General features: G+C 39.2%; 1 protein-coding gene and 2 long non-coding RNA genes across 3 annotated transcripts; all 3 read left to right on the top strand.

The window, feature by feature from the left end:
* Window positions 1–3,027: 3,027 nt before the first annotated feature.
* Window positions 3,028–6,188, top strand: LOC124268368. Its single transcript, XR_006896262.1, has 4 exons — window positions 3,028–3,075; window positions 5,198–5,461; window positions 5,703–5,790; window positions 6,176–6,188. It is a non-coding gene; the product is annotated as an uncharacterized LOC124268368 (long non-coding RNA).
* Window positions 3,379–4,347, top strand: LOC124268367. Its single transcript, XR_006896261.1, has 3 exons — window positions 3,379–3,585; window positions 3,827–3,914; window positions 4,297–4,347. It is a non-coding gene; the product is annotated as an uncharacterized LOC124268367 (long non-coding RNA).
* Window positions 6,189–7,218: 1,030 nt separating the features above from the next.
* LOC124268372 (mucin-2-like) lies at window positions 7,219–15,319 on the top strand. Its single transcript, XM_046703342.1, has 12 exons — window positions 7,219–7,348; window positions 7,631–7,718; window positions 8,558–8,767; window positions 9,188–9,390; window positions 9,635–9,898; window positions 10,216–10,303; window positions 11,211–11,390; window positions 13,205–13,392; window positions 13,784–13,898; window positions 14,229–14,401; window positions 14,739–14,838; window positions 15,282–15,319. Exons 4-12 carry the CDS (start codon window positions 9,217–9,219, stop codon window positions 15,317–15,319), a joined length of 1,320 nt encoding a protein of 439 aa, XP_046559298.1. The 5' UTR covers window positions 7,219–7,348; window positions 7,631–7,718; window positions 8,558–8,767; window positions 9,188–9,216.
* Window positions 15,320–17,047: the final 1,728 nt, after the last annotated feature.

Raw genomic sequence — 17,047 nt, 5'->3', positions numbered from 1 at the left:
TTGGATAACCTGTATTTCTATATCGGGTAGAATATCGTCGGAAATGAAAACAATCATTGGTTCTCAGGGAGGTCTCACTGTCAATCACATATGACTGAGGCCAAGAATGACTGACTGAGTTGGGTTTTTACGCCGCTTTTAGCAATATTCCAGCAACTGTAAAACATCTATAAAACAATAAAATTTAAAAAAAAATAAATATTCCAGCAACATCACGGCGGGGAACACCAGAAATGGGCTTCACACATTGTACCCATGTGGGGATTCGAACCGGGTCTTCGACGTGACGAGCCAACGCTTTAACCACTAAGGCTACCCCACCGCCCCCACAATCACATGTGATGATTCCGAAGTGAATAGATGAATTGATGATATATGAAGCCCTTGTAAGTTGACAAATGAAATTGTCCATATCAATATGTGTAGGCGTCATGTATTGTGGCGGTTTAGTGTCATCCTTTAACTGTCTCGAATTACCTTCCAGGAACTACATCATCTACAACAGCGGGTGAGTCAGAGACTTTGTGCTGAAGATCTGGATCTTCTTAAATATTAACGCCATAAAAAACGGAACTGTAAATAATAATGTTTATAAAGTTTGCATGGGCATTGAAACATGAAATAAAAGGCACATATGTAAGGGCGTTGATACTTCTCTCTCGCTGTTTGTCTGTGTATCTTGATACTATGACCAAACTTGCTAAAACTCGGATGTTGAAATTTACTCACCTTGATACTGCCATGTCGACTAGTGACTAATATAATATCTTGCGGTGTGAATATTTGTTGAACAGTAATATGTCTACCTTTTTGTTGTTTCTTGTTTATTATTTAGTGTTATTCCAGAAATATGCCAGTTAGCTACAAAGTCTCGCGTTTTCTTTCAAAGTTTGTGAAAAGAAGAACGTGCCCGTGGATGACATTTCCGTGAGCGCTAACGACTTACCGCAGTCAGGAGTTGCATTCCAAATCAGTCCTCGTGATACTGGCGACGTTCTGCTGACCATCATAATCAACACAAAACAGGGACAAATGCTGAACTTTTCTCATTGGTAATAACCGGTGATGACATGGAAAAGGCCGCGTTGCAAGAGTGTCGAATGATGATGGATCAACCGAAATAATCAAGGTTGGTATATGGTAGTGCTCCTGTACTACCACTACTGCTGCTGCTGCTATAACTACTACTTCATCATCCTCAAACATCATCTACTCCTCTTCTATACCTCATTACTACCATTTCCTCTGGTACTACTTCTACTACTACTACTACTACTACTACTACTACTACTACTACTACCACTACTACTACTACTACTGCTACTACTACTGCCACTTGCCACTACTACTACTACTACTGCTACTACTACTACTGCTACTACAACCACTATTTCCAGGAACTACTACACGGACAAGCAAACACACAGACATACATGAACATGTGTTTACCTAAATCTATCCTTTGAGCGTACAGGAAAAGGATATTGCAGATATGCTTTATTCAGCATGGTAGCAAGCATAAATAGGGATTATGATACTAAGAAAATATACCAGCATATTTGAGATTGTGCTTCAACTTAATCGTAGTAATGAAAGGAGTTTAATTATCCACGTCCACATAATTTCGGTTTCAGGATGTCCCGTTCCAAAGGAGACAAAGCCGTTTTGAGTATACTGGACGGACTTGAACTCGTATCATCAAAAACGCTTCAAGTGAAGATAACGCCGAAAGCAGGAGTTACTACGGTCAATATAAAGAACATTGAACCTGAAGGATGTTATGAAGGCACCAGGTAAAACTTATATTTGCCACTAGTTTTCATATTTAACAATGAAAAGTATCAAGAGGGCTTATTATATCAATAACTCATAAACCCTATCACAGATCAATAGATCTAATGGCAAACAAACCTGCTATGCATTTAGACATATTTTTACGGAACATTTACAAAGGAAGCTCGTTAAACAGGTATGTTTGATCTAGCTTTTGGTCTAGCTTTCCCACCAGGCATGGCTGCGCTGGGGTTCGTATCTAAGGAGGATTGTCTTGTGAATTAAGGGACCGACCAATTATAATTGTGGTTTGGAAGACACTGGATTTTGAATAGAAACTGGATATTTACTAGTTTGCAACTGCAAAGACCAGAAAAAAAGTAAACAATGAGCCTAAATGTTATGTTTGTTTCATTTTGAGTCTGACGTCTACTCCTAAAGCTGACTATTGATTCTTCGACATTCCCTGATATCTCGACCGTTCAGCTTCCCTTCCCCAACCCCTCCTGCCACCACCAACATACACATACAGCCAGTCCCCAACCTAACCTCCTCTCTGCTGTGACAGTAATGTTGAAGACAAAAAGATCTTTCTTTTCTTTTATGAGAAACTGTGAAACTGTTATGTCTCATGTACTGTAAATACATATTACGAATGTCTACATATAACGTGATAAATGTTTATTTCAGAAACAAGCCACAACCACATCCGGGAACAACCACATCCGGTACAACCACATCGAGGTACAACCACATCCGGTACAACCACATCCACAACGGGTAAAGAAATCATGTCACTAGTATATGTTATGGTTCAATAATAAAATGTTTATTGTATGTCAATGTACAATATTTGTATACTATTTAATACTTAGTGAGCACTTTTGCCTCAGTTTCCCTTTGTTAATTGCTAAAACAAATATGATTATATTCTCAATTCGAATGTGCTCTGTTGACATAAATTCTATGTACATACTTGTCATATCCCGGTGAGCTGTAGTAAGTAGTTTTGCTGTTTTCTTTATAAAATGAAGACCTACAACCTGCTTAACCAATACTACTAGAAGAAGTTATGACCCTTGTTATATGACATCATTACAGGAACGACTCCATGTGACAAGCGATCTGATGAACACAAGTGAGAACCCATCACCACCACCAACACCATCCGCAATCGGAAATGAAGCCGGCGACCCTCTGTCGGAAATACCTTTGGATGAGACACCCTTTGTTGACTCAGTAAAGGTCACATCAGAAACGATCTTCACTTCTGTGCCCTCTGAGGAAACCACCAACCCTCAGGTATGTCTAAAGAAAATCTGTGCTGAATGAATAATCAACGTGCAAAACATTTTCGATATGAATAAAAACTCATGGAATGAATGATATTGAATATCCTACAGTGATGAGCAGTTTAAATTGTATGTATGCAAATACTCAACTGAAGAAAGTATAACCACAATGAAGATTTGTTCCCTTACCAGTTGATTGTACTGGAAGAAACGATGTTCAAGTGAAGGTAATAAATATTTGTTTGAACTCTTTAGGTGACTGGGTTCCCTATCAAATCTTCGACTGATGAGATTATCTTGGTGACTAAAAGAGATACCTGATGGCTACACAGTCAATGGGACACCAGTTGATACCTCTAGCAGTACCCCAGGCACCATTAAAAACGTTTATCTCACTACTGTGCCAGTTACACCAAGTACAAATCCAGTGACAGTAACCACTCCAGCTGGAAAAGACAAACCTGAAGTCTTCCAAAAGATTGTGGGCACTGTCGACCCAAGTGATTCTTCTCTTTATGAAGTAAGTATTTGATCAAGTCGCACAGACACAGACACAGGCACACACAGACACACACACATATACACACGTGACTGTATGTGTATATATATCTCTCTCTATGTAAGGAAGTGGATATAAATCCATTTATATTCCTTGGCCGTTGTGTCTATCGTTTTCATTTATTTCACTTTTCTTTGCATTGTCCATGTTTATGCATACACTGTCTAGATGAAAGCTGTAAGTTGCTGTTTTTAATTTTTAGGTTCCCGTCAATGGTCCAGTATCAGCCATTCTTGTGCCAGCAACTGCTAGTGTAACTGAAATTGTCATATGCCAGCACGAAACAACAGGTAAGATGTACATATGTACCTTGTGTTTGAGGATACCTGTAATTCATAAATTTATGTTTCTACGACCGAGTGGAAGCAACAATCTGATTGAAGCAAATCTTTTTTTGTGAGAGGCATTAATTCGAGGTGCTCAAAGAAGTCACTCAGAAGGATTACATTTCAAATTTCTTCAGAAACATCGAGTGACATGCCTTGAGTGTACACTTGGACACTAACCTGGCGTTATGGTTCTTTTGTTTGTTATTCAAGGCTAAGAAGGCTGTTACGTTGTTTGATGAAACTCAAAGAAAGTGTCAGATGACGATGATTGTTAAATTTACTATCCTTTGTTGATAAAATACAGAATCTGTTAAGGTCTATATAATACTATTGTTTCCATTAGGAACGACTACAAGTGGAACAACAACAACCAGTGCAACAACAACCACATCCGTACAACAACATCCGGCACTACCACATCCCGGTACAACCACATCTGGTACAACCACATCCGGTACAACCACATCCACAACGGGTTGGGGAAATCATGTCACTAGTATGTGTTATGGTTCAATAATAAAATGTTTATTGTATGTCAATTTACAATGTTGTATACTTTTAATACTTAGTGAGCACTTTTGCCTCAGTTTCCCTTTGTTAATTGCTAAAACAAATATGATTATATTCTCCAATTCGAATGTGCTCTGTTGACATACATTCTATGTACATACTTGTCATATCCCGGTGAGCTGTAGTAAGTAGTTTTTGCTGTTTTTCTTTATAAAATGAAGACCTACAACCTGCTTAACCAATACTACTAGAAGAAGTTATGACCCTTGTTATATGACATCATTACAGGAACGACTCCATGTGACAAGCTTGATCTGATGAACACAAGTGAGAACCCATCACCACCACCAACACCATCCGCAGTCGGAAATGAAGCCGGCGACCCTCTGTCGGAAATACCTTTGGATGAGACACCCTTTGTTGACTCAGTAAAAGGTCACATCGGAAACGATCTTCACTTCTGTGCCCTCTGAGGAAACCACCAACCTCAGGTATGTCTAAAGAAAATCTGTGCTGAATGAATAATCAACGTGCAAAACATTTTCGATATGAATAAAAACTCATGGAATGAATGATATTGAATATCCTACAGTGATGAGCAGTTTAAATTGTATGTATGCAAATACTCAACTGAAGAAAGTATAACCACAATGAAGATTTGTTCCTTACCAGTTGATTGTACTGAAGAAACGATGTTCAAGTGAAGGTAATAAATATTTGTTTGAACTCTTTAGGTGACTGAGTTCCCTGTCAAATCTTCGACTGATGAGATTATCTTGGTGACTAAAGAGATACCTGATGGCTATACAGTCAATGGGACACCAGTTGATACCTCTAGCAGTACCCCAGGCACCGTTAAAAACGTGTATCTCACTACTGTGCCAGTTACACCAAGTACAAATCCAGTGACAGTAACCACTCCAGCTGGAAAAGACAAACCTGAAGTCTTCCAAAAGATTGTGGGCACTGTCGACCCAAGTGATTCTTCTCTTTATGAAGTAAGTATTTGATCAAGTCGCACAGACACAGACACAGGCAAACACAGACACACACACATATACACACGTGACTGTATGTGTATATATATCTCTCTCTATGTAAGGAAGTGGATATAAATCCATTTATATTCCTTGGCCGTTGTGTCTATCGTTTTCATTTATTTCACTTTTCTTTGCATTGTCCATGTTTATGCATACACTGTCTAGATGAAAGCTGTAAGCTGCTGTTTTTAATTTTTAGGTTCCCGTCAATGGTCCAGTATCAGCCATTCTTGTGCCAGCAACTGCTAGTGTAACTGAAATTGTCATATGCCAGCACGAAACAACAGGTAAGATGTACATATGTACCTTGTGTTTGAGGATACCTGTAATTCATAAATTTATGTTTCTACGACCGAGTGGGAAGCAACAATCTGATTGAAGCAAATCTTTTTTTGTGAGGCATTAATTCGAGGTGCTCAAAAAGGGGAGTCACTCAGAAGGATTACATTTCAAATTTCTTCAGAAACATCGAGTGACATGCCTTGAGTGTACACTTGGACACTAACCTGGCGTTATGGTTCTTTTGTTTGTTATTCAAGGCTAAGAAGGCTGTTACGTTGTTTGATGAAACTCAAGAAAGTGTCAGATGACGATGATTGTTAAATTTACTATCCTTTGTTGATAAAATACAGAATCTGTTAAAGGTCTATATAATACTATTGTTTCCATTAGGAACGACTACAAGGTGGAACAACAACAACCAGTGCAACAACAACCACATCCGGTACAACAACATCCGGCACTACCACATCCGGTACAACCACATCTGGTACAACCACATCCGGTACAACCACATCCACAACGGGTAAAGGAAATCATGTCACTAGTATATGTTATGGTTCAATAATAAAATATTTATTGTATGTCAATTTACAATATTTGTATACTTTTAATACTTAGTGAGCACTTTTTTGCCTCAGTTTCCCTTTGTTAATTGCTAAAACAAATATGATTATATTCTCAATTCAGATATGTGCTCTGTTGACATACATTCTATGTACATACTTGTCATATCGGTGAGCTGTAGTAAGTAGTTAGTTTTGCTGTTTTTCTTTATAAAATGAAGACCTACAACCTGCTTAACCAATACTACTAGAAGAAGTTATGACCCTTGTTATATGACATCATTACAGGAACGACTCCATGTGACAAGCTTGATCTGATGAACACAAGTGAGAACCCATCACCACCACCAACACCATCCGCAGTCGGAAATGAAGCCGGCGACCCTCTGTCGGAAATACCTTTGGATGAGACACCCTTTGTTGACTCAGTAAAGGTCACATCGGAAACGATCTTCACTTCTGTGCCCTCTGAGGGAAACCACCAACCCTCAGGTATGTCTAAAGAAAATCTGTGCTGAATGAATAATCAACGTGCAAAACATTTTTTCGATATGAATAAAAACTCATGGAATGAATGATATTGAATATCCTACAGTGATGAGCAGTTTAAATTGTATGTATGCAAATACTCAACTGAAGAAAATATAACCACAATGAAGATTTGTTCCTTACCATTTGATTGTACTGAAGAAACGATGTTCAAGTGAAGGTAATAAATATTTGTTTGAACTCTTTAGGTGACTGAGTTCCCTGTCAAATCTTCGACTGATGAGATTATCTTGGTGACTAAAGAGATACCTGATGGCTACACAGTCAATGGGACACCAGTTGATACCTCTAGCAGTACCCCAGGCACCATTAAAACGTGTATCTCACTACTGTGCCAGTTACACCAAGTACAAATCCAGTGACAGTAACCACTCCAGCTGGAAAAGACAAACCTGAAGTCTTCCAAAAGATTGTGGGCACTGTCGACCCAAGTGATTCTTCTCTTTATGAAGTAAGTATTTGATCAAGTCGCACAGACACAGACACACACACACATGCACAGAGAGAGAGAGAGAAAGACCACACCCACACACACACATAGACACACACACGTGCCTGTATGTATATATATATATATATATATATATGTATGTATGGAAGTGGATATATATCCACTTATATTCCTTGGCCGTTGTGTCTATCGTTTTCATTTATTTCACTTTTCTTTACATTGTTCATGTTGATGCATACACTGTCTTGATGAAAGCTGTAAGTTGTTTTTTTTAATTTTTAGGTTCCCGTCAATGGTCCAGTATCAGCCATTCTTGTGCCAGCAACTGCTAGTGTAACTGAAATTGTCATATGCCAGCACGAAACAACAGGTAAGATGTACATATGTACCTAGTGTTTGAGGATACCTGTAATTGATAAATTTATGTTTCTACGACCGAGTGGAAGCATCAATCTGATTGAAGCGAATCCTTTTTTGTGAGAGGCATTAATTCGAGGTGCTCAAAAGAAGTCACTCAGATGGATTACATTTCAAATTTCTTCAGAAACATTAAGTGACATGCCATTGAGTGTACACTTGGACACTAACTTGGCGTTATGGTTCGTTTGTTTGTTATTCAGGACTAAAAAGTATGTTACGTTATATGATGAAACTCAAAAAGTGTCAGTCGACGATTGGTTAAAGTCTTATCTTATTTTGAGAAAATACAGACACAGGAAGGGCACATGTAATTCAGATAGTTGTGAGTATCAGACGCCCTTCACATAAAGTTGTCGATCATAAGTGAAACATTAACAAAGACACGTTTCAAATCATTTAAAGGTATTCACGGGAGCAATCTGCTTCTGATGTGGACCCACACCCACACACATCAACAGCAACATCTGACATAATTCAGTACACTAGGCCATGCTAAAATATATTCATTCATTCAGCGATATAATGTACTCTAGACACTACTCCTTTTCAGGTTAGCAGACTCTGTTTGTGTAGGCTAGTAATATGGTTAGATATTTGTATTCCATGTTAACGCTCGAATGTGAAAAACTATACATGAAGTACAATAACATCTGGGACAACAGAAAATATAGTCATTATAAAACTGACCATACTTTCCCGTTCTTTTTATGGTGATTTTATATTCCTTTGAAGCTATCGGTTTCTTCAGGGCACGTGTGTGTCATGTTTTATTTTTTTGTGTGTAAACAGGTACAACAACGAGTGGAACAACTACCTCTGGAACAACAACTAGTGGAACAACAACATCTGGAACGACAACTAGTGGCACCACAACAACTAGTGGAACAACTACTACCAGCGGTACAACAACCAGTAGTGGCACCACAACAACTAGTGGAACAACCACAACAAGTGGTACTACTACTACATCCGGAACAACAACCACAAGTGGAACAACAGGTAAGTTTTCTTATTAGTGATCTGCAACAACCACATCTGGAACAACCACATCTGGTACAACCACATCCGGCACAAACACATCCACAACGGGTTAAAGAAATCACATCGCTGGTATATGTTTTGGCTCAATAATAGAATGTTTATTTTGTGCAATTTACAATATCTTTGTACTACAATGCTTATTGATCTCGACATTTTTGCCTCGGTTTCTCTTTGTTAATGGCTAAAAACAAATATACCTCTATTCTCAGCTCAAATATGCACTGTTGCTATATCGCTGTTATGTTGTTATGTATATGTACTTGTCATATCTCGATGTACTTAGATTTGGCTTTTTCTTTATAAAATGAAGACCTACAACCTGCTTTAACCAATACTACTAGAAGAAGTTATGACCCTTGTTATATGACATCATTACAGGAACGACTCCATGTGACAAGCTTGATCTGATGAACACAAGTGAGAACCCATCACCACCACCAACACCATCCGCAGTCGGAAATGAAGCCGGCGACCCTCTGTCGGAAATACCTTTGGATGAGACACCCTTTGTTGACTCAGTAAAGGTCACATCGGAAACGATCTTCACTTCTGTGCCCTCTGAGGAAACCACCAACCCTCAGGTATGTCTAAAGAAAATCTGTGCTGAATGAATAATCAACGTGCAAAACATTTTTCGATATGAATAAAAACTCATGGAATGAATGATATTGAATATCCTACAGTGATGAGCAGTTTAAATTGTATGTATGCAAATACTCAACTGAAGAAAATATAACCACAATGAAGATTTGTTCCTTACCATTTGATTGTACTGAAGAAACGATGTTCAAGTGAAGGTAATAAATATTTGTTTGAACTCTTTAGGTGACTGAGTTCCCTGTCAAATCTTCGACTGATGAGATTATCTTGGTGACTAAAGAGATACCTGATGGCTACACAGTCAATGGGACACCAGTTGATACCTCTAGCAGTACCCCAGGCACCATTAAAAACGTGTATCTCACTACTGTGCCAGTTACACCAAGTACAAATCCAGTGACAGTAACCACTCCAGCTGGAAAAGACAAACCTGAAGTCTTCCAAAAGATTGTGGGCACTGTCGACCCAAGTGATTCTTCTCTTTATGAAGTAAGTATTTGATCAAGTCGCACAGACACAGACACACACACAGAGACACACACACACACATGCAGAGAGAGAGAGAGAGAGAGAGAGCGAGACACACACACATGGACACACACACGTGCATGTATGTATATTTATATATATATATATATTTATAAATATACATATATATACATATGTATCGGAGTGGATATATATCCACTTATATTCATTGGCCGTTGTGTCTATAGTTTTCATTTATTTTACTTTTCTTTACATTGTTCATGTTGATGCATACACTGTCTAGATGAAAGCTGTAAGTTGCTTTTTTTAATTTTTAGGTTCCCGTCAATGGTCCAGTATCAGTCATTATTCTGCCAACAACTGCTAGTGTAACTGAAATTGTCATATGCCAGCACGAAACAACAGGTAAGATGTACATATGTACCTTGTGTTTGAGGATACCTGTAATTGATAAATTTATGTTTCTACGACCGAGTGGAAGCATCAATCTGATTGAAGCGAATCCTTTTTTGTGAAGAGCATTAATTCGAGGTGCTCAAAAGAAGTCACTCAGATGGATTACATTTCAAATTTCATCAGAAACATCGAGTGACATGCCATTGAGTGTACACTTAGACCCTAAATTGGCGTTATGGTTCGTTTGTTTGTTATTCAGGGCTAAAAAGTCTGTTACGTTGTATGATGAAACTCAAAAAAGAGTCAGTCGATGACTGGTTAAAGTCTTATCTTATTTCGATAAAATACAGACACAGGAAGGGCATATGTAATTCAGATAGTTGTGAGCATCAGACGCCCTTCACATAAAGTTGTCGATCATAAGTGAAACATAACAAAGACACGTTTCAAATCAATCAAGGTATTCACGGGAGAACCAAACCGCCCCCACACACACACACACACACACAAACACACACACACACACACACACACACACACACACACACACACACACACACACACACACACACACACACATCAACAGCAACATCTGACATAATTGAATACACTAGGCCATGCTAAAATATATTCATTCATTCAGCGATATAGTGTACTCTAGACACTACTCCTTTTTCAGGTTAGCAGACTCTGTTTGTGTAGGCTAGTAATATGATTAGATAATTGTATTCCATGTTAACGCTCGAATGTGAAAAACTATACATGAAGTACAACAACATCTGGGACAACAGAAAATATAGTCATTATAAAACTGACCATACTTTCCAGTTCTTTTTATGGTGATTTTTATATACTCCTTTGAAGCTATCGGTTTATGAGAGATGTGTGTCATGTTTTATTTTTTGTGTGTGAACAGGTACAACAACAAGTGGAACAACTACATCTGGAACGACAACTAGTGGCACCACAACAACTAGTGGAACAACTACTACCAGCGGTACAACAACCACTAGTGGCACCACAACAACTAGTGGAACAACCACAACAAGTGGTACTACTACTACATCCGGAACAACAACCACAAGTGGAACAACAGGTAAGTTTTCTTATTAGTGATCAATTTGCATTATAAGTATTAAGTATTATAAGTATTAAGCTTATGGTCTGCAAAGAGTAAATAAGCAGATTGTAGAAGTAATTATTTGGCTCTCATTTGAGCTACAAAATCTTGTCAGCAAAGAGTGACCATACGGGTACGAAAAGGTGAGCCTACCATGCCCGAACCGATATCAGGTGAAATACCATAGCATAAAAGATGAAGTTGAAAGCTCAAAGGGTGGTTGGGGGTCGGGGATGTGTGTGTGGGTGGGTGTAAGTATACATCTGGAGCTCGGAACTTCGTTCTCAAAATAAGGTCAACGCCACAAATATATTTGCTGAGCCAGTCCTTTCTTACTCTTTTTGGAGCAGTTGATTGGACATGTCACATATCCAGAGTCTTTACCGCCTGAACCCAACACCTTCGGTTTCTGGTAATCGTTTATGTATTGCAATAAAATGGGGTGGTAGTGGTTTGATAAATGTGGAGGCTCTTGATGATAGAATTTAATTTGTACTTTTGTACATGTCTATTTATCGGATGATCCTCTGGTGATGCTTGTCAAGAATCAGAATGAAGGCAAGGAATTCCACAGCCATTTTAAGTGCGCCAAAGTTGTTAGACAGAATCTCGAGATGCACGGCTGGACGAAATTTAGCCAGGTGAAGTCTGACCAGTGTGGGTCATTTGTGGGGAAGCTTTCTGAGAGACCACTGCATCATGTGTACATGCAGTGTGTGCAACAGAACAGCAATCCAACCAATTTCTTTGCCTGGATGAAGTCGGCTGGTCTTAAAAGTGAAAGAGAGGCATTCATTTTGCTGCCCACGATCAGTCACGTTCCGGTCGCAATCGCCACAATGTGATTCTGAACGAAATTACTTACAAGAAATGGTGATTTTGTAAAGAAGTTGCTGAGACTGTTCATTTTATTTCCTTCCTTGGCATTGAAAATTACTGCCTTTGCCACCTGTGACTTTGATGAGGTCCATTACGACCCTCCCTTGGGCGTCGTGGAAAACAATGGTTTAAAACATGAATACAGACTTTTCCTGGCAGAAAACGTCATTGAATGGTGACTGGTAGCTTCTGGAATAGCATGCGAAATATGCAGACATTGTCGTGCAACTCCCCATTGCTCTCGGTGACCTTGGTTTGGTACCTCCTGATCTCTTTAGCAGATCAGGAGAGTGCTCCGTTCTCCACCTCTAAAACTCTGAATGCAGGATCTGCAGAGTTGGCGCTATATATTCCACGGAAAGTTTTGGGTGGGTTTGCTAAGGCAGCGCATCTCAGAGAAGTCCCATTCTTGGCTACGTGTAGAGGGAAAAGGGTACCTGAGCTGATGATGAGCTTTAATAGCTGTCCAGAAAAGTGGTCAGTCACTTCCCACGTGTAACCGCCAATGTGTGATTTTGCGTCAAAATGTAAATATAAAATGTAATCATGGAATTTAACGAGACTGTCCAACACCTAATCAGTGGATGCCAAGCGTTGGCACAAACACAGTATCTGAAGCGACATGGTGGTATGGCTCGGTCCTTTTATTAACGTCTACGCTATGCTTGCGTTTTGAACTCAGAAGCCAATCCATGATACGACCAAGAAAGGACCTTGTCTAGATAAGCCTAACCAGCCTGCAGTGCTAGGATCACCACTTTTAGTTTTGGGTGTATTTGGATGACAGACTGCCTTTTTAGTTTCGTAGGTTTTCTTTCATGACATGTACATGCTATACTAATAAACAAATAAAAACAACACACCATTGAGACAGAATATCACATGCAACTATTTTACCTATGTCATCACAGTAGAAAGGTGCAAGGAATTTAATATGAATGGCACGAGTGACAACGCTCCGTTCGAGGTGCAGAAGTTTGTCGTCGGAAACAAGACGGTTCTGGAAGCGATATATAGCCCTCCAGCCTTTGTGGATAGGTACTACACAAGAGCACCACCAGGCACAGTACCCAACTTCTTTGAAGTTATTACATCGACGGTAAGTATCAAACTTAACGGCTAAAAATATACACCTACGTAAAAGTATCACGAAGCCAAGCTTGTTCATTTTTTGTATTAATTGGCCCTTTCTTGTATCTCTTCCTTACATCTCCTATCGTATTGACACCGTAGCCCCAATGACGTAAAAAACTACATAGACTGTGAATATACCGTCAGACTCAGCCAGATGCTCAACGCAAACATGCTCTTCCTTGCTTGTCATCATTATACCTGTGCTATTGCACAAAACAGTCTTTTAAACTGAAAATAACGCAGTGGGGCGTTAAAAGCAAACATACACATATATGTTCTCCTTTTGATTGTATTACTCCGTTTTATGTTCCATCACTTACTCCACAAAACACGACTCTGTCACCCTTACCTTTAAGCGTGATCCTGGTGTCAGTAGAAAGTTGACGTTTGAGGATACCACCAAAGATAAACAGACAATCCTTGTGACGGTTCTGTCACTCGAGGAAGCAAAAGGCCTAACATTCACTCAAGGTAACATTTTACATATATTCCTAACTGAGAATTTAAACATATTTAATGTTTTCTTCACGAGACTGAGACTGTAATACAACATACCAAATACAATTATTTTTACTATATCTAAACAAGAACAAAAGTAGTGAAAACGGGGAAACATTAGCCTCCTACCTTCGAAATACTAATGTCCTTTGTGTTTGGGGAAATATTGGAATGGCATATCTTTATAATTTGCTGATGCGATATCAGTACACACGCGGTATAAATACCCGCTGCACTTTATTGTGCATTATGAATTACCTTAAGGTACACAGATAAAATACATTTTATGATCTTCATTTTCAGTGGGCACAAATAAACTAATCACGCCCATTGCAAAAGAATTGGGAGAAAACGCATTTAGCAAGGAAACCGTCGTATGTGCTTTCTTCAATAAAGAAGACGTAGTCCCTGGGATAAAGGTGCAAGGAAACTTCCAGCAGGCAACTTCGTTGAAATATTTTGCCGAGCTTGTTGAAGTAAGTATCGTAGAAGCATACCACATTTCTGCAACTATTGCAGAAAGCAGCAATATCCGTCGTTCGACCTATCCGCTATACTTAAAAGCTGTGCACAGTTGTTAGTGAGATTAGTTAGTCGGAAAGCAATTGATGACATCATGCCGACTTCTGAAAAGTGTCTCTCCTTTATGGATTATCGTTGTATTTATAGCTTTTTCTGGTTTTGAATTCGCCACAGGAATGTGACAGCCAAAGTGTTATGTCTGAGGTAGTTACAGCTACAGCTTCATATTGTTTCATTGTAATAATTGTATGATTGGTTTGTTTGAAATGATCATATATCACATCTTTTCAGAATTCCGTGACCATTAACAAGCTGATTAAAGGCTACGTTGTTACCTTCAACGGTGTGATCGACAACATAGAGGACACTGTGGGTGTTTGTGAGGAAGAAAGTAAGTTTTCTCTTCTACTAATATAACACAAGGTTTTGTGACGTGCGAAAGATTGTGCACTTAGCTGCCTATCAGAATTCGTTGATGCAATGAAGGTATTAGGCTTTATTGTTCACATATAGATAAGTCTCCGTCTATTCTAAAATAATACAACAAGAAACAGTGTGCAGTGTAAAACAGTTATAAAATATTGGCATCTGTCACTGTTTTAATTGTATTTTGAATGAAGGTGACTACTGTATCCATCAAACTATTTCCTTTCACCAATAACTGCATAGAGTTTCAATGAAATGAATAACCGATTTATCATTTTACATATTGTGTCCACAGATAAACTCTATCGGTAATATAAGCTTACAATGCATCATTGGTTGAACGGTGTTCAAATGACGTCTTGTTTTTCTCATTCATTGTGCTTATTGCATATTTATTCTTGCTTTCAGCAACCGGAACTACATCAGGTAATGTTGAAATAAAATGAAACTATTAAGAAGAAATCCAATGTTTTGCAATTTCATTAGCTTGCATTTAGTAGGAAGCGAGGTGATGGGGAGAAGGAGGAACGGGGTTGGTTGGCTTTTGGATGGAGAGTAGGATGGCTTACACTGCAGTGTCCGTTCAGAATGGACAAATTGAAAAGTATGGTTCCCATAGATACACAATAAAGTGTGCAAAACATGCATTATACGCTTTAGCAGGTAGCTCAAAAAAGACCAACTCCACACTTTCCGTGATTGTCAGAAAGCTCGCCTTACTTGAAAGAACAGCAGCAAGAGAATAATAATAATCATCAACTAATAAGGTTGCGCATTTTAGGAACAACAACTAGTGGAAAAACTACAACTAGTGGTACAACAACCAGTGGAACAACTACAACCAGTGGTACAACAACCAGTGGCACAACTACAACTAGTGGTACAACAACCAGTGGTACAACAACCAGTGGCACAACTACAACTAGTGGTACAACAACCAGCGGAACAACTACAACTAGTGGTACAACAACCAGTGGCACAACTACAACTAGTGGTACAACAACCAGCGGAACAACTACAACTAGTGGTACAACAACTAGTGGTACAACAACCAGTGGCACAACTACAACTAGTGGTACAACGACCAGTGGTACAACTACAACTAGTGGTACAACAACTAGTGGTACAACAACCAGCGGCACAACTACAACTAGTGGTACAACAACCAGTGGCACAACTACAACTAGTGGTACAACAACCAGTGGCACAACTACAACCAGTGGTACAACAACGAGTGGTACAACAACCAGTGGCACAACTACAACTAGTGGTACAAAGACCAGTGGCACAACTACAACTAGTGGTACAACAACTAGTGGTACAACAACTAGTGGTACAACAACCAGCGGAACAACTACAACTAGTGGTACAACAACTAGTGGCACAACTACAACTAGTGGTACAACGACCGTCGGCACAACTACAACCAGTGGTACAACAACTAGTGGTACAACAACAACCAGTGGTACAACGATCAGTGGCACAACTACAACTAGTGGTACAACAACCAGTGGTACAACAACTAGTGGAACAACAACTAGTGGTACAACAACCAGTGGCACAACTACAACCAGTGGTACAACAACCAGTGGCACAACAGCCAGTGGTACAACAACCAGTGGCACGACGACAAGCGGAACAACATCCTCAGGTACAAGAAGTTTTAGGTTGTATAAGTGATGGGATTCTATTTGTTGGTTACATGATGTTTTTCCCAGGTACATTCTCTGATCTTTTCCCTTTTTGGGTTATTTGTTTCCATGGTCGGATGTTTTATAGGGGGAAGAAGCGATGTGTTCTTGAAGATAAACAAATTCTGTTCGGTCTTTTGAGAAGGTGCTATTAATAAGTGTTATGGTTGCCCAGTATACAGTATAAGGATTGAATGTATCTACTATGATGCTGGAACAGTTTGGCAACAAACGAATGCCCTCTTTCAAGAATGGCATTCATGAGGACAGAAGGAAGAGTATTCACAAATATATCCCCAATTGATAACCGTGCAAATTTTAGGTACAACAGCCAGTGGCACAACTACAACTAGTGGCACAACTACAACTAGTGGTACAACAACCAGTGGCACAACTACAACCAGTGGAACAACAACAAGTGGCACAACTACAACTAGTGGTACAACGACCAGTGGCACAACTACAACTAGTGGTACAACGACC

Source organism: Haliotis rubra, unplaced genomic scaffold, assembly GCF_003918875.1.
Source record: "Haliotis rubra isolate DU_JTF1 unplaced genomic scaffold, ASM391887v1 Scf1375, whole genome shotgun sequence".
NCBI lineage: Eukaryota > Metazoa > Mollusca > Gastropoda > Lepetellida > Haliotidae > Haliotis > Haliotis rubra.
The sequence above is the reverse complement of the archived record's forward strand: the minus strand, read 5'-3'. Positions and strand labels throughout refer to the sequence as shown.

Bases quoted from the DNA above. Each gene is read 5' to 3' on its own strand.
- LOC124268372 (XM_046703342.1), top strand. From the start codon at position 9,217: ATGAACACAAGTGAGAACCCATCACCACCACCAACACCATCCGCAGTC. The intron at 9,391-9,634 runs GTATGTCTAAAG...TGAACTCTTTAG, and splicing joins AGGAAACCACCAACCCTCAG to GTGACTGAGTTCCCTGTCAA. The intron at 9,899-10,215 runs GTAAGTATTTGA...TTTAATTTTTAG, and splicing joins GTGATTCTTCTCTTTATGAA to GTTCCCGTCAATGGTCCAGT.